Source organism: Channa argus, chromosome 1 (genome assembly GCF_033026475.1).
Source record: "Channa argus isolate prfri chromosome 1, Channa argus male v1.0, whole genome shotgun sequence".
Classification (NCBI taxonomy): domain Eukaryota; kingdom Metazoa; phylum Chordata; class Actinopteri; order Anabantiformes; family Channidae; genus Channa; species Channa argus.
The window spans coordinates 11,676,458-11,700,903 of record NC_090197.1 but is presented as its reverse complement, the minus strand read 5'-3'; the positions used below and the strand labels follow the sequence as shown (position 1 = coordinate 11,700,903).

Here is a 24,446-nt window from a genome sequence, read left to right as displayed (position 1 = left end):
TCTCCCAACATTGTTGCCAAGCATTTGACCCTCAAACAAGCTCAAATGCCCAGTAACACCTGTGCTCATCTCTAAACTGTAAGTATTCTGTCAGCTGTAGGGCAGACATCCACACACCCACACTCCACTTAACAGTAAATGCCGCCATCTTCCAGCTGATTCTCTTCACTTTTTTTTTTCCCAACCAGCAAAGGCAGAGCTCTGGTAAAAAGGATAGGTTTGTTATGCCATAGAACATTTCACAAAGCATGTAGCTCATCCAGCACACCATTTGTTGGCCAAGAGAACTTGAGCCCAATCCTTCCGACCATCCACACATCCGTTGCCAGCTTAGCTGTGAGATCGTGGCAGGCACTCGTGTTGTGGTCAAGATTAATGATACCATGTCAAGTATCATTTACACATTATTATATGCTGTTCTCGCTTTAACCAAAGCACAGTCTTTGAGAGATTTGAAAATAAATTATGGCCCCTTCACATTGAGAGGGCTTTGACATGCCTCCGCAATAGCTCCAAACAGTTCTTCAACAATGAGGTCCTATTTAACAACATGGGGCTGTTTTATGAAGTGGAAAATTTCCTTGCACCTTCACTGTTCCTTAGGCATATGTACCACCCTAACGTCATCCACTAGCCTTATGTTAGCAAATGAGAGGTGGAGAAATGACTATACATATTCTGTCTGTAACTATGTGTAGACATATTCTGTTACTTATTCACTTCCTATATTCTTAACCTTCCCACCTCAGTCTGTTTCCTCACAATTCATTTCTCTCTGTCTTGAGTCAATAGAAGATGTTTTGGGAAGAGATTGCTGAGGGCGGTCACAATTACTTAAAAAATGAGACACACTCTTCAGGAAGAGTATGAAATCTTAATTAAGCTGGTGCGACTGTGAATCGGTTCCCCCCAGCTATAAATGTGGGAGTTGCACTGTTCTCAGCACCGTCGTCTCACTCCAGGCCTCCCCACCACACTGTGCCGAGCCAGCTTCCATTTTCTCAGTAAATGACATTAGATTAGGTATTTTGTATTTACTCCCTCTGAGGTGTGACAGCGAAAATCAATAAAGTTTAAATACCTCCACTGAGGTTGGTGCCAACCTGGGGTGGAAGAGTAGATTTGAAGGTTTTTACTATTAGAATAGTTGATTTTGATTGTTTGATATATTACTTGATTATATTTTACTTGATTTTATTAATCTCATGGTATCTCCTCACCTGTCTCTTCTCTCTTCACAGCTTACAGCACTTTCTACATTGTGGGTCTTGTACTGTCAATGCAGATCCCTTTCGTCGGCTTCCAGCCAATTAGGACCAGTGAGCACATGGCTGCTGCTGGTAAGTGTACTTGCTAAGTGCCGTATCCTCTATTCTTTAACAAGTTCACTCTTGAAAACTGTCAACATTGAAGAAAGCCAGAGTGCTGCAATGATGAAGTCAGCAGTTTTCCCAGTTACAACTCAGTCGTACCTTTTCTAACCGGTTGTTGCAAACATAAGTGCAAAGTATATTATTTTGTTTCTGAAGCAGCAACAAGCAGTTGCCCATCTAGTACTACAGTTGTCTTTTCTTAAACTGACTGTTATTATATATAAATTAAATTACAGTGAAGTTGTGAGGGTTTAATTGTAGAGGAAACACTTAGAGTAATTGAGCAGACATGAACTTTGTACAAGTTTTAGTTTTCTATCAACTGCTCCACTGTCATGAGGCTGCCAACAAATATTTGCTGCAAAACACAAGGATAAATTGTTCAGTCTGAGTGCTGAAGTGTATTGTATGTATTAAAGGTGTGACTTTACTTAAGCTTCTCGCTCGCCCTCGTACACCGGGGCAGCATATGCTTAAAGATTAGTTGGCTGCAGCAAGAATTGAGTCTCCTTGCCCTGACGGGGTTAGTTACGCTCCACGTGTACAATAACACAGGAGCTTCCTAGAAAATGTTTACAAAATAGAAATAAGTGAGTAGCTTCACGTGCCGCCCATATGGGTTTAGCACTTTAAGTACTTTTTTGTTTTGGCTTGTGGGTAGTTTATTGAAGCTTGTTCAGATTTGCCTTTTAAGAATTGGTCCATCTGCTCCGTAACAGCATGGATGGGTGCGCATGTATGTGTGCGATTCTTGTGTTCACTTACATCCAGATTGGGAGAGGACTGTCGTTGGCTGCTTTATGAAACTAAGCAGCACCTTTTTTCAGAATCCTCTCAACCCTGCAGCAGGCGTACGTTCAAGTGTCCCGGTTTCCTTTCCACAAACAGCATTATGAGAGGCTTTGAAGAATGCACCACCAAAAATCATTTCTGCCTCACTCTCTTTTTGGCTTCCCACTCTGTATCTCTCAAAGAGTGAGTGCGTTTTTATGTCACCAGGGTAGCAGCTGCTCTGAACATCTGGTGGTAGCATTCAAGGAGCACAGTGGGAGACAAGAGGAGAGTGCCATGGACCTGTCGGTACTGTTGAGATGCCTGTCCCTGAGGCAGGAAAACAGGGTGGCATAGAGTGACAATCGTGTTAGCACTATGGCTGCTCTCCAGGAGACAGTCAGGGGCTTAACCTTGGAAATGGGTGAGACCTGCCGTGGGCGGTGGCGGGCTAGCAGAGGAGTAGGAAGATTTCACACAAGGTTTTTAAAGGATGGAAGGTGACGAAACTGAGGGAAACTGGGCCTGTTTTCCATTTTTTTAAAAAATGGAATTTACTAGACAAACAGAGACACAGAAAAGAGCAATAAGAAAGTGTTGGTGCAAAGGAATGGAAGAAAGTAATCTGACCTGCTGCAATAAAAAAAGGAGAAGGCAGGGGAAAGAAGTGGCAATTTACAATATTCTCTCAAGCATTTAAAATATGTAGACCGACAGTATTTATCTTTCACATCTGCATGAACAGCCAAAGGCGATGTTACATATTGCTTTGTCTAGAATTCTGCCGCTGGACTGATAACTACACTTCTTAACCACGTAAGCCCTCTTCGTCAAGGAGACAGCATGAATCTGTGCCTTCTATGATTTTTTTAGACCCATTTGTTTTCTTAAATCTGTGTTTGCTGATTCTTTTGCTCCTCTCTGTGACTTTTTCTTAGGTGTGTTTGCACTTCTCCAAGTTTATGCCTTCCTGCAATACCTGAAGGACAGGCTGACCAGACAGGAGTTCCAGACGCTTTTCTTCCTTGGAGTCTCGCTCACTGCCGGCATAGTCTTCCTCACAGTGATCTATCTTACATATACAGGTCTGTCTGCTCACATGGTTTCTCTGTTTTAAGTCATAATGTTCATGGTAATTTCCATACAAATGTTTAATCTATTAAGTTTACTCTTTGGTATTTTGTATTAATTGGAACAATAATTGGTTATGAATTTCAGTCAGTTATTTAAAGCAAAACATTCTGATCATCTGTTCTCACTTTTAAAGTATTAAGCTTTTTTCTGTGCTTTGTCTCATTTTAAATCAAAGTTTTAAACATACAAAACAAGCAAAATAGGTTCTAGGAAATTGCTTTAGATATATCCTAAGCTAAATCCTTTAGAGAATTACAATTAAAAATAATTAATTTATAAAATATACCAATTATTAGTTATTGCTCTTATTGCTAGTGGTTTTCATCAGTTAGAGTAAATTTCATGGCTAGGCACATCTCGAGACAACATACTTATCCAACAAGGATTAAGACTCAAACTCTATGTAATATTAAATCTGAATTACATTTAATGCTCTGCAGCTTAACAGCAGCTTCATATTTTAGGATAACTTTCTGAATAGTGTTGTATTTCTGTGGTTACAAAAAATGTTATTGGTTTTACCCCATCTATGTAAATATTTTCCCTGAGTTCCCTGACTTTGGTCCACAAGTAGCCTTTTGTGCAAGGATCACTTGATTAGATTTGGATTATGATCCAGATCTGGGATTTCAGCCATTTTTGATTTTGTTTTCTTTTTTTGTAGCCAAACGTTACAGTGTGTTCATACACTATCCCCTGATAATCTGACCTGTAGGTCTCCTGAGTGGGCTACTAATCATCACTTAGTTTGTCAGAAAATGAAAACACGGAAGGCAAAAAAAATAAGCACACATAAACTGATAGGAATGCTGTATCTTTGCAAGTTAGGAAACTGTTGAGCCATTCAGGTGATGATTGTGCTGAATTAAGTGCCTTTTTATGTGTTTCTCACTGGCCTCATTAAACCCTGATACACATAGTTACTGCAACTGGTTAAAATGTGCCTTTGCTTTCTTAAGAATTTTCAGCTAAGCTTGGGTTTGTGGTAGCAGTGCAGGCCTCAGCATTTTAGACCTTTCGAGTGTTGCCTCCTTGCAGCAAATTGATTTTGCCTCCTGCCGAAGTGTTGAGATACAACGTTGAAAGGATTTACATACAGTAGCTTAATATTTTATTGTGAAAGCTCCGCAAGTCTTAAGTGTACAAAAGCACAAATCCTATCCCAGAAACTATGTAAAAACTCCTATTCTCAGCATCACACTGGCTTTAATTTCTTCAGTCTGTAGGAATAGTGCTTGTATATTCCCTATGTAGTATGTGCATACCTTTTTCGGCTGTGTGTGTTTTAATATAGTGACCTTTTTCCTGGCATCATGCTTTGGTTTTCTCACCTTAATGGAGCAGATTATTTGCCCTAATCAACAATCTGACACATTGTCACTCCAGATTATGTAACCAAAGCCAAAACGGAGTAAAGAGATGGTGGTACATAACATCCACGGTTATTTTAGCCTCTTAAGAATAGTTTCCTGCCTGCTGTGGAATTGTCCGGGCACTCATGTAGACATACACAAGTCCATTGAGGATACTAGCTTCAGCTGGATGTCTGGTAAATGCTGTGATCTGTCAGCCATCTGAATGGACCAGTGGGAGTCAGTGACTGATTGGTGAGCAGCCAGTTTTACAGCTAAACTGCATGCCCCAGCTCTGTCAGACTTTTTATCTTATAAAAATCTCTGCAACACAGCAGAAGGGTGGGTTTCCTCAGTATCTTGAAGATGCAGCCAAGTATTGATTTGGTTAAATCAGTGTCATCCTTAGAATCATCTCAAAATACATCCCTCATTTCACGATTGCTGAATTTATTTATTTATTTTTGCTCTCTCCTTATGTCTTTTTCTTGGCTGCCTTGCTTAAGTGCTTTGCACCTTGTTATTTACAGTGTTTTTTTTTTTAATGACGATTGTGTCATGATTAATGTTTTAACACATTATTAACAGTCTTGTTTGTCTATTTGTGTTGTCTGTGCACATGTTGACTGTGTGAGTTGCTGTGAGAGCCTCCAGGCAACAGTTCAGAGCTGAAATGTATTCAAGATCAAAGCTTAACTAAAATAAGACTATTTATATGCACACATAAAATGCCCTGTGCAGCCTAATTTGCAGCTTAAACGGTTTCAGTTACTTTTATAAACAAGTCAAATTCGGTAATTAAGTACCATCAGTAGAATATATTTTTATCATTGACACATTCTCCTTCATGTATTGTCTTGGTTTAAAACTACAGCTGATAAGCTTTTTACTATTTAGTTGCTGTGGTGTGACTATAGTTGTTTGATTGATGGATGGATTGATTGCTGGAACTGTCAGTCAGCCGTTTGAGTTCAACCCTTCTTTGTCAGCTAACAGGGAATTTTGTTTTGCATTCTAAGGCATAATAAGTAACCCTATAATTGTCTTATATCTGCTATTCTTGGCACATTACCACTAAGAAAAAGGACATATGCATTCTATCAGACTTAAGTGGCCAGCAACTTGCAGGGTACCTTCAAAAACACTTTTTAAACTTTATCTTGCTTACAGTGTATGTAGTAGTTTTCTTTGTTGTAGAGAAATGCCTAAGCTCAGAAACCCAAGTTCTTGGGAACTTTAAATAATTCAATGTAAATTACCACATATTTATGTAGCAAATTTAGATTTTTATGATGGCACGTAAAACTGCTGCAGACAACCATCGTGTTATCCTCGGGCAATTTTCTGCAACACCATAGCATAGGTCTGATAGTCGTTGTTCTATTATTTATTCAAACCTGCACAGTTGGGCAAAGTTTGACATACAGTGCATCCAGAAAGTATTCACAGCACTTAACTTTTTTCACATTTTGTTATTTTACAGCCTTAGTCCAAAATGGATCGAATTTAATGAATGTACATAAGTATTCATGGCCTTTGCCATGACACTCGAAATTGAGTTCTGGTGCATCCTGTTTCCACTGATCATCCTTGAGATGTTTCTACAACTTGATTGGAGTCCACCTGTGGGAAATTCAGTTGATTGGTCATGATTTGGAAAAGCATACACCTGTCTATATAAGGTCCCACAGTTAACAGTGCACGTCAGAGCACAAACCGAGCCATGAAGTCAGCATTCCACTAATCGGGCCTCTATGGTAGAGACGGCCAGACGTAAACCACTCCTCAGTAAAAGGCACATGACAGCCCATCTGAAGGACTCTCAGACCACGAGAAACAAAATTCTCTGGTCTGATGAAACAAAGATTGAACTCTTTGGCCTGAATGCAAAGTGTCCTGTCTGGAGGAACCAGGCCCTGCTCACCGCCTGGCCAATGCCATCCCTACAGTAAAGCTTGGTGGTGGCAGCATCATGCCGTGGGGATGTTTTTTTTTCAGCAGCAGAAACTGGGAGACTAGTCAGGATTGAAGGAAAGATGAATGCAGACATCCTTGAAGAAAACATTTTCCAGAGTGCTCTAGACATCTGCCTGGGGCGACGGTTCATCTTTCAACAGGACAACGACCCTAAACACACAGCTAAGATAACAAATGAGTGGCTACGGGACAACTCTGTGAATGTCCTTGAGTGGCGCAGCCACAGCCCAGACTTGAACCCGATTGAACATCTCTGAACAGAACTGAAAATGGCTGTGCACTGACGCTCCCCATCTCACTCAATGGAGCTTTAGAGGTACTGCAAAGAAGAATGGGAGAAACTGCCCTAAAACAGGTGTGCTAAGCTTGTAGTATCATACTCAAAAAGACTTGAGGTGATAATTGGTGCTAAAGGTGAAGTATTAAGCAAAGGAATACTTATGTAGATGTTTTTTTTGTTTTTTAGTATAGATGTGCAAAGATTTCAAACAAACTTCTTTCACTTTGTCATTGTGGGGTATTGTTTGTAGAATTTAATAGAAATAAAATAAAGCTGTAACATAACAAAATATGAAAAAGGTTAAGTGAATATTTTCTGGGTGGATTGTGTATAATAATCACATTTCAATGTGGAAAACTGAATGAGAACGCTGCAAAGTTGTTTGAATACATTTTTATGTTATGTTGGTTGTTTTTGCATTAATTGAATTTTGCAAACATCCTGGACACCATCATGGAAAGATTTAAAATTTTATATTTTATTTAAATTAAATATTTTCTTTCCTAGGATACATTGCTCCATGGAGTGGTCGATTCTACTCACTCTGGGATACTGGGTAAGTTCTGCGGACCTTCACACTCCCACTGTCAAAGAAACACTTGTTCAGTTGAGGGCACATGTTTGCTTTCCAAGATGTCTATACCCCCCCCCCCACACACACACACACACACACACACACACCGAGCGCACAATGTCCCAGAGGGGAAAGTCGTACAGCACGAGCTCTATGTTGAACTATTGTCTTACTTTCAAACAGCACCAGACAACCCCCTCTTCTCCAAACGGACCACAATGTGTTTGAAATTTCAGCACACACAATCAATTTACCCCCATTGCTGACTGAAGCAGTTTGAAATGTTTTTTGTTTTGTTTTTTTCTCCTGTCTTTTTCTTTGGAGGCTGATACTAATTCCTGTCTGTGTTGTTTTCCCTTTCCCAGCTGTAATCTCTAAACGCTTTAGAGAGAAATATTTAAAATTGTATTGAAACTGCTGTGTGAAAGCCCATAATGAATAAAGGGGCTACCCAGATCACAAGCTAACAGCAAAACACAAAGATTACTCATCAGTAGTGCTAATTTTATTCATAATTTACCATGAGCATGCTGGGAAGGTAAATTATCTTTTTGTTCATAATTCTGGAGTTAATCAGCGGATTCTATTGTATAATTTGTCTGAACACTCCCGGCGCGCTCAACCAAATATGAATTACATCCTGTCTATTTCTCCCCCCTCTCCCTTTCTGTCCTCCTCCTCCCCTCCCTTCCCCCCTCAGCTATGCCAAGATCCACATTCCCATCATAGCATCTGTGTCGGAGCATCAGCCAACAACATGGGTCTCGTTCTTCTTCGATCTCCACATCTTGGTGTGCACCTTCCCAGCAGGCCTCTGGTTCTGCATCAAGAACATCAATGATGAGCGAGTGTTTGGTAAAAAAATTTATTTCTTAAAACCTCATTTTCACTGTGGCATGGAGTTGAGATGAGTTATTGGTTCTGGAAATACTTTATTCTCCTTTTGCATAAGGAAACCCTAAATGTGACAGAGACACGAGACTGTGTAAAAGTACAACCATACATTTACTTGTACCTTAATACTTTTTTACTTTATTTCCAACCCATAAGTCATTACAGTACAAACCAGAATATGAAAGTATTTAAATAGCCTTTACATTTGTACTGTTAGTGAAGATCACAGGGGGTCCTGGTGGCCCAGTGGGTCAAGCATCAGGTTGGGATACAGAAGGCTGTGAATCCCACCTATCAGCTGTGGCCCCGCCCAGCCACCAAGGGCCACCTTGGTGCCGGTCCCAAGCCCAGATAGAAATGGGAGGGTTGCAGCAGGAAGGTCATCTAGCATTAAGACTCATTCCAATTCAACTTGCGGAACACGTTCCGCAGTGGTGACCCCTGAAGGCCGAAACCTATTGATCACGTTGTTAGTGAGAAACACATGTAATGCACCAATAATGTGTAACTCATTAAAACTCCAGAGCAGTTTTCTTAAACATGGTATTTTAACCTAAACATGCAAATGGAACATACAGGTCTAAGTAAGGATTAATGGCATAAGTTTTAAGTAAAGCTTTTTAATTGGACGTTTACTGCAGAAATGCAACCTGGCTGCTGCAACACTGTTGTGGTTCATTTTTTTAGTTTAACCAGGATAGTCCTTTAATCAATAATTGTTTTGTTACTGTCATTCACCAGTTTATTAAAAGTAAGCTGTAATTAACAAGCAACTTGTGTGAAAATGTTATATCAAAAGTACTAGTAGTGAATGAATACCTGCAGGACCAGGATACATTCTCAGCTCTGCTGTATCTCCTCTGTCTCCTGTGATGTGGTGTGATGTACTCTCAGCTTTCAAAAAATCTGAAACAATGACTAGAACTTCACAAGACTTCTGAATCAAAACTTTTCAGTTTATAAGATAAGACAGCCCAGATCAAGGGCAGAGAACCTTGGAGCGTGCAATCTTTCAGCAGTCGGCTGTTTCTCCCTTGAACTTAATCAGCCAATTACAGCTATTGATTAGCCATACACCTGTTGAGTTGTGCTTACACTTTTTCAAGGACAGAGAGCAGCCAGCGCTCTCTCCATTTAAGATTTGAGTTGTGAGCTAACATAGACTCATTGTGTAGCCTTGACAAGTCAATTTCTCTTTTTCATGTCTTTATTGCCTTCTAACACTCATTTCGTGTCTTTCCTGTCTCTTCACGTTATTGTTGCCTTTCTCCTTGTCTAACCTTCTTATCCACCACCTTCTTCTCCTCTGTCTTACAGTGGCCCTGTACGCCATCAGTGCTGTTTATTTTGCCGGTGTGATGGTGCGTCTGATGCTGACATTAACTCCGGTGGTGTGCATGCTGTCGGCAGTCGCTTTCTCCAGTGTGTTTGAGCATTACATGGGAGACGATACAAAGAGGGAGAAACCTCCTGCTGAAGACAGCAGCGACGAGGATGACAAGAGGAATTCTGGGAACCTTTATGACAAGGTTAAGAAGGGACAGAGTTATTACATTGATGTGGACTGTATTCGTTTGATGTTCGGTCTGTTTAGACAGTATAATATCTACAAATACAGTATTATATCGTTGGAAGCATAAGAGGCTAGAAAGCAGCATTAAACAACCGCTGGGATATTTTTCAAAGATTCTGTTCCACGCTTTTGTAGCACCCGCATCAGTTCTGTGTTTGTCAGTTTCCATCCACACTCCCCACCAGTTTGGCTAAACTGTGATTCAACTGTGATTCAGCTGCAACTGTGTGATGCTCTTGCCATAATTTTAACTCCCTCCCTTTGTTGAATTTTAAACTGAGTGTTCCAGCCTGTCTTTGTCGCATAATTTCATGTGCTACGCTTGGCCTGTAAAAGTGCAGCTCAAATGAAATCTTGTTCTTGTGTAAAATTAGCATGCAAAAATGACAGCAATGTTTGCTGTTCTGCTTGTAATGATGTTTAACATTTTTGCTGACCTGCACTGACAGCAGAAAAATGCAGTAGTGCACTTTAGCTATTGTGTGTTTTAAACAAACTTTTAATTAAAGCAAAAATGTGACAATAGAGAGGTGCTCTATCTAGAAGAAACAAAACGAGCTTCTATCCATACTTTGAAAAGAAACCCAGTTCAGTATTTGTGCAGGCCTAAAGAGGAAATTTTGTTAAAACACAGATTGGACTTGAACATTTCAACGGATACCTTTTAGGAGACAGCCTTAAATATGTATTTACTTTATCCATACACAGATCCAATGTAAACATGATATGATAACTGAACTTTCATTCAGTTAATAAAATATGTTGTTTTGGGGGGGGGGGATTTTGCAGTCAGACCAATAGAAGAGGTTTCAGAAGCCAGTTCGGTTTCTCACTTCGTCAGAAATCAAATGCAATGTCATCTCGTCCACATCTATTATTGCTCGCTTTCAACCGCAGTTTTGGTGTTTGACTGAGTAATTGGAGGTGCTGGTTAAAGATTTATATTCATATTGTGCAGATATCCTCACCACAGTTCTCATTTTATAGTTTCACAATCCTCTGCAGCTGCTTTTAAATATTAACTCATCACAGGCTTCATCTCAAAATCCTCAGTGATGCATTTTCAGACAGTTCAGAAAACTTGAGGATGCTCTAAGATACTTTGCTCAATTAGTTAAATCCATAATTTATTCCACCCAATAATTCATGTTTCTGGAGTTCTACAGACTTTGCCATTCATCATAAGAGTGTTTGTCTCCCCCTGCAGGCTGGCAAGGTGCGCAAACATGTATCGGAGCAGGAGAAAGCGGAGGAGGGTTTGGGTCCAAACATTAAATCTATAGTGACCATGTTAATGTTGATGCTACTGATGATGTTTGCTGTCCATTGTACCTGGGTCACCAGCAATGCCTACTCCAGTCCCAGTGTTGTGCTCGCCTCATACAACCATGACGGGTATGTTCTAGGCTTACAAACTCTTCATTATTATATGTAAATGGATTTCTTATTATGACTTATGCTCTTAATAGGTGTTGTAAAAAACACTTTCTTGTTCTACGGTTTTACATAAATGCATTAACTGCAAGAAGTAGCACAAGTAGCAAGTCCATACTAACAGTTCATAATGGTGAATGGATTTCTCTACCTTGTAGGCAAATTAGTGTGCATATACATGTGCAGGAACACAGGGCAGTGGAATAAAATGAGCATATGTATATTTCATAAGAGGTTTATGGAAATATTTCTGTTTACGTATAGGTTTTAATGATTGTTTAACTTTGTGTTTCTAGGTCAGAGAAACAGCTGTCAACCATCTCTGAATTTACATAATGCTGATGCATTATTCTCTTTCAAATTTTTACAGATATAATTATTCTCTTTAAGCATTTGGGAGGAATATTGAAGGCCAAAAGTATTGAAACCGTGGCTGTTGTCAGACGATGGTTTAGCTTTGTTACTGGGAACAGCATAGCTGTCACTCTGCTCTATTCCCTTGCACGAATACACCCCCACAGTCGTGCATCAATGCGCACACAGACATAATATGATTAGCGTAGTTACAATTAATTGGTTGCCAAGCGTTATGTCTGCTCTTGCTCTGTGAGGTAAATTTAGGACATTAATATTCAAAGTGTGAAGTGTTTTTAACCCTCAGTTTATTATGTAGGGATGCTCTATCTTCAGCTGTTATTGCCCTTCTGATTAGAAGTCTTAACTAAAATATTAATAGCCTTTGCTGTCATATGCCTGTCCACACGGTTACCTGTCACACTTGTTTCTTCTTAGGACACGTAACATCTTGGATGACTTCAGGGAGGCCTACTACTGGTTACGGCAGAATACAGATGAGCATGCACGAGTCATGTCGTGGTGGGACTATGGTTACCAGATAGCTGGCATGGCCAATAGGACCACCCTAGTGGATAATAACACGTGGAACAACAGTCATATAGCACTGGTAAGCCCTCCCTTTGTGTGTAGTCTGTCGTGTTTTGTTTCATATCTTTGTCCCCATGCTCTCTTCCCATTTTACTCTTGGATGCACACATAGACAGAAACAAATGATTTCTTCTACCAGCGACTGGATGATTAGCAAGCTCTTCAGTGAAATTCTTAATGTAATTGCCACATGGAATAAACAGCTCCCTTCAACAAGGCAGATAATCCCTGTTTGCTTAAACTTTTCCTATGAATTCACACTGTAGGAGGATTTCAGTTAATTGCTGTCAGATTCCGAAGGTTTGATTTATTTTGTTCTTCTTGCTCTGCTGCCAAATGGAGAGGAATCTTTTTGTTAAAACCCTCTAGCTTCTTCTTTTTTTCCACTCTCTCCTTGGTGCCCTTTGTCTCCTCAGCATCTGTCCACAAGAAATGTAATTATGTGGAACACATGATGGATCTTCACTTAACAATTCCACTTTTTGTCACTGTTGTCTTGTAGCTGTTTCTTGTGAAACAGAGGAAATGCCAATTAAAGTAAGACTTTTCATTCTTCACCACTGCTTTTTAGGTGGGGAAAGCCATGTCGTCCAACGAGAGTGCAGCCTATCAAATCATGAAGTCTCTGGATGTGGACTATGTGCTCATCATCTTCGGGGGTGTAATCGGCTATTCGGGTGATGATATAAACAAGTTTCTGTGGATGGTGAGGATAGCAGAGGGAGAGCACCCCAGGGACATCAGGGTGAGTGTGACAAAGCAGCATCTTTGCACTGGGAAGTCATGTAGCAAGCACTTATCTTGCAATGAAATCAATTTTGCTCTTCACTTTTAAACTTTGATAATGACTCTTAAGGACCAGAGTAACGATCGCACACACTTGTAGCTTAGAGGACACACTGTTTATTGGTGTATTCATGACAAGTGACCCCTGGCTTGGAGGCACTCCTGAAACCCCTTTGGGGTGGCTATACAAGAATTACACTCACTGGCCACTTGATTAGGTACAGTGATGTAGTACTAGAGTGGATCTTAAGATTATACAAATGTACCTAATCAAGTGGCCAGTGAGTGCATTATATCATAGAAATGTACTACACTAAAATTCACTGCCAGCCTTATCTAAAGCTAATTTAATAGCCTTTTTAGCCCTTTCCTGTGATTGAAAATCAACATTAATGCTCTTCAGTAAATGAGTTTTTTTCCACGGCAGAAATAAGTTGGTGCCTTATTTGTAATGGCAGTTAAAGTAATGCATATAAACTGGTTGTGCTAGAAATCATACAAATTGAGGTTTACAACGTAAAAGGCTACTATACAATTTCTAGTAGCCGTCAGTACTTTGTGTTGCTGCTGTATAACTTTGTAAGGCAGGGCACCTCTTAAATAATGTAAGTGCTGTATCTATGACTAGCAAATGAACGCAGTGCAAACAACTACAAGAATTGTCCCCAAAAACACATTCAGTAGGTTTACATGTCCTTGAGACAATATGCAGGTTCTGTTTCCCCACAGAATTTGATCATACTTGTGGTGGGGGTGAAGAGGGAGTATCAAATGTCTGCATTTATCATACTGTATATTTATATAAATAGGTGTTGGCACTACTATTAGTTCCCTCTGGATGTTCAGAGTTGTTATAGAGTGATATTTTTTAAAACTATGTATACAATCTTTGGCAGTTTGACATTTTAAGCAGCAAACAAGTAGTCTGCAGGGCAGTAGAGGGAAAAGAAAGGGTCCTAAATATGCTTGAGTGAACTGTATTTCTTACTGGTTTCTGTTGTAGCTGGACATACTATAGTTTTTTTTTTCTTTTTGACAGCACAAAGAAAAAAGTATATCCTCCACAATATAGAATTTCCTTAAACATAACTTCTTATGTTAATATTGGGGTTAACTTTGCATCCCCTTATTGTGAAATGGCATGTATTATGGCAATTTTACATGTAGACCGTCTGGCACTGAAATATGTATAGTTTAATATAACAGCAGTTCCAAATGTTCTTTCATCATCAGAAGTCACCGTAATAATCACAGAGTAGTAATGAAAATTGTATAATAAAACATTTAATTTAATTCCTGATAAATGCAATTGCAATAGCTACATGTGTGTGGAATATTAAAAAAAAAATGTTTTATTCTTTTTGACATTTTAAAATAAAGGGATGCAAACTTTCCACCCCCAACTGTATTCTCAATAATCTTGATACAGCCTTTACTCAGCCTATACTGCACCCTTCAATCTGCAGCCTAGATTATCTTCTATTCAACCATAGTCAGACTGTGTCATCTGGTCATTTTGCAGAACTTTAATCACAAACAGTAGTTCTTCACGTTTTCACCCACTTTTAACATAATCAGAAGGTAATCACTTAATTCTTGGCACTTTTGTTACAAATTGACCTTATTATGTAAACCTTGTGTTTTCTTCAGGAAAGTGACTATTTCACCCCCCAGGGAGAGTTTAGAGTGGATAAGGCCGGGTCACCAACTCTGCTCAACTGCCTCATGTACAAGATGTCCTATTATCGATTTGGTGAAATGCAGGTAAGGAAAGCAGACGTTTTAAGCAGAGTATTTGTTTTTATTTTTTTGGCTAAGGAACCTTGCTGCCAACTCTACATGTGTGCATGTCTTTGATCTAAAATATCCTTCTTTGTGAGGTAGGGTCAAGGATACACAGAAGCTCTCCAGTGAATCTTAATATTTTCTGGGCTGATGAGCCTCTTTGTAGCTACAAATGGCTTCCAACCCAATGTCAGGATCAGAAAATAAAAAGCAGCTGCCATCCCCAACGAAGTAACATAAAATGTTACTGCTACTTTATTTTTTGCTGCTTTACCAGAGAATAACAAGCCCTTGCCACAACTTTAGGTGTAACACTTCTTGCCAGTGTATGTTAAAAGCAGCGCTGGCTGACAGGCGGAAGAGGATTTAAGGAGATGCCTTGGGGATCTCCTTAGGTTCACAGAGGGAGTGTTGGAGGAAACACAGGATGGAAGGGGAATATGAAGGATTGGCAGAAGCTTTGAATTATGCCAAAGCGACTTCTGGCAGGTAGCAGAGGAGAGATGAGAGGAATCCTCTCTGCCAGGTGCTTACCTCCCTACTGTAGCTGCGACCAGGCCAACAGCTCAGCATAGATGGTAGAATCAATGCAGCAGCCATCTGCAGACAGCAGCCAGAGCTCTGCTCGGCTCAGAGAGATGGAAGGAGACAGAACAGGAGGGTGTGAGCCCAGTGAGAGAGTGTTAGACAGGGAGTAGATTAGGTTTACAGGAACAGCATGTGACAAGGGGAAATGGAGGCTTAGAGGACATCAGGGGAAAGACAATAGGAAGAGTGAACCATAGTACAGGATAGTTGAGGATACCGTTTGCAGTGATAAGTAGAACTTAAAGGATAATTCTGACAATGGGTAATATAGTAAAGAATAGAGTATACAATGAATAAAACTAACCCTGAAACATCTAAATTAACAGTTTAAAAAATACTGATACAATTATGTTGAGACAAAATGTTTGTAGTTCATATTAATACTTAATACCGTGTCCTCTGAAGCACTGTAGCCAATGTAAACGGACAAGAAAGGGGAAAACAAGAGAACACAATAGAAGGAATGTAAATGGGGAGTGTTGCTTTCAGAAAGAGGTGACGAGGGCAAATCAGACCTTAAAAGGATGTGTAACAGTAGTAGAGTCTGGATGAGAAGCAGCTGAAGGCTTTTGAAACTGAATAATAGGTACAAGAGGAAGTATGAGGGACTTGTATCAATTGTAATTGCTGCTAAAGGGCAGTTGTGTTGTAATCAAAGTGGTTTCAAACACTATGTATTATATATTGTAATTTGGTTAAAATTCTTTTTATCTGTTAATAACTCTCTTTTAAATTAGTGAGATCAAAGCAAAATTCTTCATATGGCAAATTGCCACGTTGTTTCCTTTCTTCTCTTAGGGAACATTTGTACATACACTTTTTAGCGTTATGGACAAAAGTTGAGAATATTGATATTACAGTATGGAGATAGAGTAGATTGAACTGGGTGAAACCGTTAGATTGGCCCAGTCCAAGGGAAACCAGATCCACTTACTGTCAACACCTGTATGACTCAGTAGTCAATCGTTAAATTATTTACATACAACAGCCAGGTAGGCTGTTTGAAGTTTTTAGGCTGTGCTAAGATTCTGGGTTTATGAGATTGGTGTCAGTCGTCTCATCTATCTCAGGTAGAAAGAATCATTTCCCAAAATGATAAACTATTACAATGTATCTGCAGGTCTTAAAGCTTTTGCTTTTATTTTTTTTATGTATTTGTTTTTTTTAAATTGAGACCTCTTGCTAGTTAGTCTTGATGTTTTTCCAGCTGGACTTCCGAACGCCACCAGGCTTCGATCGGACACGTAATGCCGAGATTGGCAACAAAGACATCAAGTTTAAGCACCTGGAGGAGGCGTTCACTTCAGAGCACTGGCTGGTCAGGATCTACAAGGTGAAGAACCTGGAAAACAGAGAGCCGCTGGACCACAAGCTCCGCAGTGCAGTGCCTAAGCAGAAGTACACCTCCAAAAAGGTAACGGCAAAGGGCTTTGGTGCATGAGTGTGTGGGTTTTGTAATAAATGGATCTACCCATTTATATCATGTCACATCAGTGTGTTGGTGATTCATTGTCTTCCAGCTTTTAATGACTGTCATTTCTTTTTTGTATTTGAAGAAAAGTGCACTTAAAAAGACAAATTCTTCATTTTAACAGTTACTTTCACTGACTCCTGACTTTATTGGTGCATATTTATCTCTGCTGGCTTGTCTGTCTTGACCATCTTAACTGCAAATTGAAAATGCCATTAAATTTGTTTAAGGAGCAGTTTGAGACAAAGGTTGTAAAGCCGAAACGATATCAGTTATAGGTTTTGTTGATCTTTTTTTTCCCTCCTCTGATCAGACTGCGAAGAGGAAGCGAGGACACATCAAGAACAAGCTCGTCCTGAGGAAAGGCAAGAAACTACAAAAAAAATAATGATGATGGACTCCTAGGAAAAAAGCAAATGCGAAGAAACCTCTACCAACCAATGAAGAAGAACGCAGCGGCTGTTTATCTGCCACTTGGTCTAAAGCGCTTCTCATTAGAGCGCCCCCATGTGTTGAGGAAGTTGAAGTATCGTATCTGGCTAGCTCCAGAACTGTTGTCCGTTTTATCCTGAGGACTTCTGTTTTGCTTTTGTTTCTCCTGTTTTTGCTTTGTTTGAGTATGTTTTGTTTTGGGGTTTTTTGTACTTTGTACTTGAATGTGTGGAAAGGCATAGGGCTGCTTTTGGTTTGGCATTGATTCATTTTTGTGGTACGCTAATTAACTGCTTATCAATACAGGGATCAGGTGAGGGGGGGAAGAGGGAAAACTAGGAACATTTGCACCAAAGACCCATAGATCTTGCTCCATGGCACATGTGAACTCATCACTGAGAGTGAGGAAGACAGGAGTGAAAGCTGAGGACTTTGTTCCTGACACGTGTACAGAGGACAGTATGCGGTATGGAGGAACGTCACATCTGAGCGTAGCTCATCTGTAATATTAACCTTTATCATCATCATCTCCTTTATGTCTGCTTCCCTCACTGAACCTTATTTTTCAACAAATTCTTTAAAAAATAATTGGCATAGATTGTAAATATGTAAAGAAAATGTCTAAAAGGATGGTAATATATTGGATTATCGTGGTGATTTTTAAATATGCAGTTTTTGTTTTTCCTCTTTCTTTGTGATTGTTTTGGGGTTTTTTGTATGACATCAAATACAACAGTGAATGCAATAATTCTTGTATAGCGGGGCTTGAGATTTTGTTCAAAGATTGAATGTGACTTTTTACAAATTATTCCCCACCCGACTTTTTCATGAATTACGTAGATTGTACATTTCTGCTGCTAGGGTTTTTAAGGCAGAAGCAAGCAAATGTGTGTAAAAAGTAGTGATAATAAATTAGTCCTCCCTTCCTGCAGAGGGAGCTCTGTAGTTCAGTGAGCAAAGCCTAGTGCCTCATTGCTGGTCATTATCCCCTCATTGATTTGTAATGGTTTACCTCTTCATGTATCAGTGCCGCAGGTTGGGTGCTTAGACCAGATTGAGGCTTTGGAAACTGGAAATTGTCACGCTGTAAGACTGAATGCTCACTGAGGTCAGGAAAGGTGAACACTTCCATCTCTAACTGTAACCATGGTGGAGCTCTGTCCCAAGTCCATACTTCATACAGGTCTACACGGATTTTGGGTTGTTGTTGATTCAACTATAGTGAATTAACTACTGTCGGCAAACATTGGGGCTACAATGAGCTTTTATGAAGCAATGCACTGTTTTGTCTAAAATATCAAAATTACAATATATATCTTTAAATGTATTGTCCAAAATCAACTGATGGCAGAAACGGCAGAAATTCCCATTTGTGAAGCCTGAACAAGCACATATTTAAATATTACATTAACACCTGACTTGTTTTCATTCTAGCCAGTTATTTTCTGTTGAATTATTGAAGTTTAGAGCTGAAACTTACAACTATTTTGTTAAAGTAACCTCTTATTTTCTTACTAAATTGAATAACGTTTAGTTTCATACATTTTTTTTCTATAATCCAAATTGATGTCTTTAGATTACCTGTGGAGACGGACTTCCTAAATCCAGATGTTTAACTTATGAGTAATATAAAAACATCAGCAAGTCTTCACATCTGAGAAGCCAAAACAACTAAAAGAAATATTAAAATACCTGCTGATTTAAAAAAAATCCATAAAGGTGTTGCAGGAGAAGGAACAAATTCAAAGGTGTAAAATTTAACTTGGTTAAATACCCTTTAAACTATGTCATGTTTTGTAGCTTGACTGCAGTCAGTTATTTTTGCTATCTAATAGTTTTTCATAAAGCATCAGGAAAATAAATCCGGTTTACAATTTTCCAAAGTCTTAAGCTATTGGAGCATGTCAAACATATGTCCAACCAGCAGTCAAAGAAATGTAGTCCAAGTTTAAAATAAAAATACAAAATTCGGCTTAAACTTCAAAGGAAATTATTGCAATAAAATTTTTCACAATGTGGTTGGGACACAGCTCTAATCAGCAGTAAGGTTTCTCCTATGGGCACTGCACTGTTCTGTCTAAACACTAGACGAGTTTCTGTATGTTCTATCATACTTTCAACTTTTATTTTTCATGAAATAAATGACACATCAAAAGACTAACACATCATTTACCTGTCACATCTCACGGAAAGTGACATATTTTTTTTTTACTATCACCTGTTTATTTTTCTTTATGAATTGCTTTGTTCTCTGCTTTTGATCTTGGGTGAAACTGTTTGTCAGCTTTTCAGGCTTCAGACCTTTGACATAATGCCACATTGTTATTCAGTTTCTCGACAACTGTCTGGTCCTTGGATTTCTCATTTGGTGAGAGCAGAGAGGGTACAGACTAAGCCTTAATGTGGTGTGCTGTTTGTTGACCTCTTCTTTTCCTCATCCTTTCTTTGGAATTGGGAACAGCGGACCTCTTCCTTTCTCTACTAAGTTTACTTATTTCTTAGTAGTTCAGTGCCGTCTGTCCCAGACATTGTTCTGTTGTTTAGATGCAGTCCCTCCTCGCTTGTCTCTGCTCACCTTCAAAGTTTACATTTTTTGTTCTGTTCAGCCATCTTTAAATATACACTTTAATCAAGACAATTGTGTAAGTTGTTTTTATTTGTGGGGCCTCTTCCTTTAGACCAAAACCTATTGTGACAATATTAAGTATTTTGCTTCTTACCCTGCAGGTCAGTTTCTTTATTCACTCAGGTGAACAGTTAACCACTTGATGGCAGCAGCAGCCTTTGGATGAGTACAAGTACTTGTGCATCAGTATGTATGAAGAATGACGTAATATACCGGGGTGAAGACGGTGGTGGGTTTGAGAAGCCTGCTGATTTATCACCGTGAATATTAGCTGCGTGATGCAAAGCAAAACTGGCCTACAACAGATTACTACTTATGTAACTGCATCCCGAGTATGACACTGGAAAACCAGTGTCCATTGGAGTAAGTTGGATGTGTTTTAAAAACCCTTTAATTCAGGCGTTCCTCCTCTTTCTGTGCCCACCCCCCACTTTCTGGTTTTGTCGGTTTGAAACATAGGTAGCTAAAGCTAAAATTGTTACAATAGCTGCCTTTTTAAGTTTTGTTTACTTATCCTAAAAATTACTTAGCCAATTTAAATAATTTTTAATTGTATTTAGCCCCAGTTCACATCAATTAAATTCCTATAATCGTATCCTCGTACTGCACTGCTCTAAAGGGAGTCTGTGCTGTCCCCCAACCCCGATGGACTGCTATGTCAGAAATACGCGTTTGCTGTGCGGTGATATTTCTGTTACCTGTTTTTGACAGATTTTCACAGATGTCACAAACCTGTCGGCCAAAATCTGGAACACAAGCTTCTTTTCCAAGTTACCTGTACGACCACTGTACTGAACAAAGAGAACCAACGTGAGATCAAATACTGACTTTTGAACTGTGTAGACTGTTCTGCTACACATTATATTAGGTTCCTTATTCTAGAGGATGAGCAAAATGCCAAGACTGCGGATACATTAATAACATTTCCTTTTACTTTTAATATTTATGGTGTATTGTTTATTCATGCCTCCATGTTAGACTGAATTAATGGTAGGACCAGCTTTCTTGAATCCTGTGTTTGAATCAGTGTGCAGTGTCCACAGCAATGTTACCACTTTCAAAGTACTTTCAGCGCCCGAGTGGCCACAAGAGCCGCCTTAGCATTTCAGCGTGAGTGTACTAACAATGCGCTTTTAGCCAGTACAAATGATGAGTATTATTACAATGTAATACCATTAGAAAGAAATTAAAAGCCCCGTCTTCTTTCCTGAGGAAGCGATTGTCTTTGCTGCTATTATGCTGTCTTTCTCTGCATGTAAAAGCCACAGATTAATATAGGTAAACACCCACCTTCTTGCATCGAAGGCCGCTGGGAAATAAAGGATATCAGCTCCTAGGAGAATTGATTTTTTTTATTTTATGTTTTTAGAAGATGGGCTAAACGTCTCATACTGGTGTTGGCGAACAGTGATGATGATAAAACAAACTTTTTTTTTTCAATTGATATGTTTTCTAATACAAATCTACAAATGAATTATACAAAAAAGCTATGAGTTTAGTCTTGTATGTCTGACACGCAAAATAGGGGTTAAAAATGTTGAATGTGCTTGAAATATGTTCTATACTTCCCCAGCTAGCGAGTTATAAGACAATGAAAATCAGACAACAAGACAAGTTACGGGTAAAAGTGTCAATTGGCATAAAAGTGTAAAACATTATATTCGCAGCTACTGCTCTTAAATGAATAGTCTGTACATCCAGTAAATCTCCATGGTCCATCCCATCATGCTCTGAGTGATTCTACTCATCTTAGATATTTAACCACTAGTAAATACGCAACCCAGAGCCACGAGGGTCACGTGTGCTGAAATCACCCATCACCCTAAACAGCTCAATGCAAACACCCTCCTTGGTTTCCCCTGAAAGTTGATTCGATTCGACTCTTCAGGAGAAAGTGTAGGTCAGTGTTTTGTGTCTGAGAGAGAGAACACCGACATGCAGTGTTGCTTTACATTAGCAGGACTATACTTAAGTGTGTGTGTTGTGCTGTGCTGTGCCATGATTACTTTCCGTGATAATACAATTATGTCCATGTTGTTGCCATAGAGATGGAACAAGTGATGTGGACACTTGGATGGATGCAGGGAAGGAGAGGCTTCAGGCAAACAAACATGTTGGTGGGTTCTTTTAAAGGAGGTAGAAAAAAAATAACGTAGTGTGAAGCTTGAGAATAAAAACAGGATGAGTCACAATGGTTCATGCGTCCAATAGTTAAACCTGAAACACCTGTGCAGCTGTTTCAGTGTGGAGACAGCAGAACATTCTGTTATGACTGAACTAAAGCTGCACATACAAAGCAGCCACACAACACGCGTGCACGTAAGGTATCGGGTTCGATTTTTGGACGTTCGAGCGGTATGATTACTTGCTGTTGTCGCAATACAGGTTACCATAGTAACACATCTGTCCAGCAACACTGGAGCCACTAACACTGAAGTTTGTCTGCTGCTCATTCAGCGTGTTCGAGGCTGAACACACTCTTGAGGAAACTTTCTGGGCTGATATTTGTCCTCAGTTTCGACTTTCAATAATAGAGGACACAGTTTTTCACATTCAGAGCAAAAAGATTAAGTTTCATAATGAGTCCTCCAGGCTCTGTCACAAATACCAACATTCAGATCATAGAAAGGATTTCTGTCTTTCTTTCTTAATGTAAGTTTTTACCAAAGGTTGTTTAAACTTTAAAACCAAGTTACCTTTGTTTGTCTGTGAAGCTGATCGAAAGAGGAAGTTCAGGGCAAATATAGCAGGTGTGTTTGTCTGTCCTGTGTTTCAAAGCTTTTTGCAGTGTTATGCTGATGGGATTGAGGATTAGTTTCTTCATGTTTGAGGTGTTTCAGTAATTCTGACCAGTGGCCATAAATCTTAAGTGCTTTGTTTCTCCCTAATGCCACAAAATCGTATTTAAAAACGATACTTTGTTTGTATGTCAGTCGTCTCTTTTATTTTATTTTTTTTAAACTGGCAGTGGCTGAAATCCATCTTCAATTCAAGCATGGTGATGCACCGTCAAATTGAGCCACATTTCTCTTTTTGACGGATGAATGAAGCCTGTCCAATCATCAGATGAATGCTGCTTCCCTGCTGCGTTTCAGTGTAAAAATAGGTATAAAACACTACATGTATCATGAAACTTTACTATTGCAGACACATGCTGAAATCAATAATTAACTAGCTGCTCTGACTCTATTCCTCTCTGTGTTTTCGACAGTTTGTCACAGATGCAATAGGACACAGCTCCCTGCCACAGGTGCCAGAGGGTCTACAACAGTCTCTGCCCCATCAGTTCGGTAGGCTACAATAACATCTTCCAACCAGCATCCTCCACAGATTCACATAAAACAAATCACACCTGTTGTTTCACGGCCGGTTAATTTGCTAGTGCATCATGTATAGCGGTGTTGCCAGATCTTGCGATTTTAAAAAAGTGAACAGAATACAAATGTACCACACGCCCAGGCCCAGTAACATTAGGCCTGGGTGTAGCATTCAGCACGGAGCATGTTTTTATATTTGTATGAATACAATTCTGTATCAATGTATCACTCAGCCAACTCTTCACATCTATGTAGAGGTTGAACTCTTCATGACCTTCCTTGTACAACATTCACTGCATAAGATAGTCTGACTAGGCCTGTTATCTGCTTAGTCCTGCTGATATGTAAAACAATAAACCTAGTTTCAGCCCTATGTATCTAATTCTGTGATAGTGTTTTTTTCACTGCCAGCTTATTATAAGTCTGTTATTCTCCACAGTCGCCTCATTTCATTTGCAGCAAACTACGTTACGTTAACTGATCCCTATAAACTAAACTAAAACTACACCAACCGTAACACTGGGGCTGGTGTAGATTATCTGTATGTTTTAACATCACTTTACTGATTTACTGATTTAAACTGATCCATAAATAGGCGTTAGCGTATGCTAATTATTAATGGTAACTGGGCAATCACTAATGCTAACCGCTAAATGCTAATAAAAATACAATAATAAAAAAAAAAAATTACGGTTTTATGTTTTGCTGAATTTACCTTTTTTTTTTTAAATCATGTGTGAAATTTCATCTGTAACTAACACATCATCCACCTGTCACATCTCACGGAAAGTTACTTTTTTTTTTTTTACTATCACCTGTTTATTTTTCTTTATGAATTGCTTTGTTCTCTGCTTTTGATCTTGGGTGAAACTGTTTGTCAGCTTTTCAGGCTTCAGACCTTTGACATAATGCCACATTGTTATTCAGTTTCTCGACAACTGTCTGGTCCTTGGATTTCTCATTTGGTGAGAGCAGAGAGGGTACAGACTAAGCCTTAATGTGGTGTGCTGTTTGTTGACCTCTTCTTTTCCTCATCCTTTCTTTGGAATTGGGAACAGCGGACCTCTTCCTTTCTCTACTAAGTTTACTTATTTCTTAGTAGTTCAGTGCCGTCTGTCCCAGACATTGTTCTGT

The 24,446-nt window shown here is 39.3% G+C and overlaps 1 protein-coding gene across 1 annotated transcript in view; it reads left to right on the top strand.

Annotated features, from left to right (window-relative positions):
• Positions 1-20,007, top strand: part of LOC137123475 (dolichyl-diphosphooligosaccharide--protein glycosyltransferase subunit STT3B) — a 68,725-nt gene extending 48,718 nt beyond the window's left edge. The window contains exons 6-16 of the mRNA XM_067497224.1: positions 1,242-1,340; positions 3,083-3,229; positions 7,395-7,443; positions 8,162-8,316; positions 9,673-9,884; positions 11,136-11,323; positions 12,155-12,326; positions 12,879-13,052; positions 14,744-14,857; positions 16,674-16,880; positions 17,251-20,007. Coding sequence (XP_067353325.1) covers positions 1,242-1,340; positions 3,083-3,229; positions 7,395-7,443; positions 8,162-8,316; positions 9,673-9,884; positions 11,136-11,323; positions 12,155-12,326; positions 12,879-13,052; positions 14,744-14,857; positions 16,674-16,880; positions 17,251-17,325 — 1,592 coding nt within the window. The 3' untranslated portion in view covers positions 17,326-20,007. The remainder of the gene's footprint in view (positions 1-1,241; positions 1,341-3,082; positions 3,230-7,394; positions 7,444-8,161; positions 8,317-9,672; positions 9,885-11,135; positions 11,324-12,154; positions 12,327-12,878; positions 13,053-14,743; positions 14,858-16,673; positions 16,881-17,250) is intronic.
• The last annotated feature ends 4,439 nt before the right edge of the window (positions 20,008-24,446 follow it).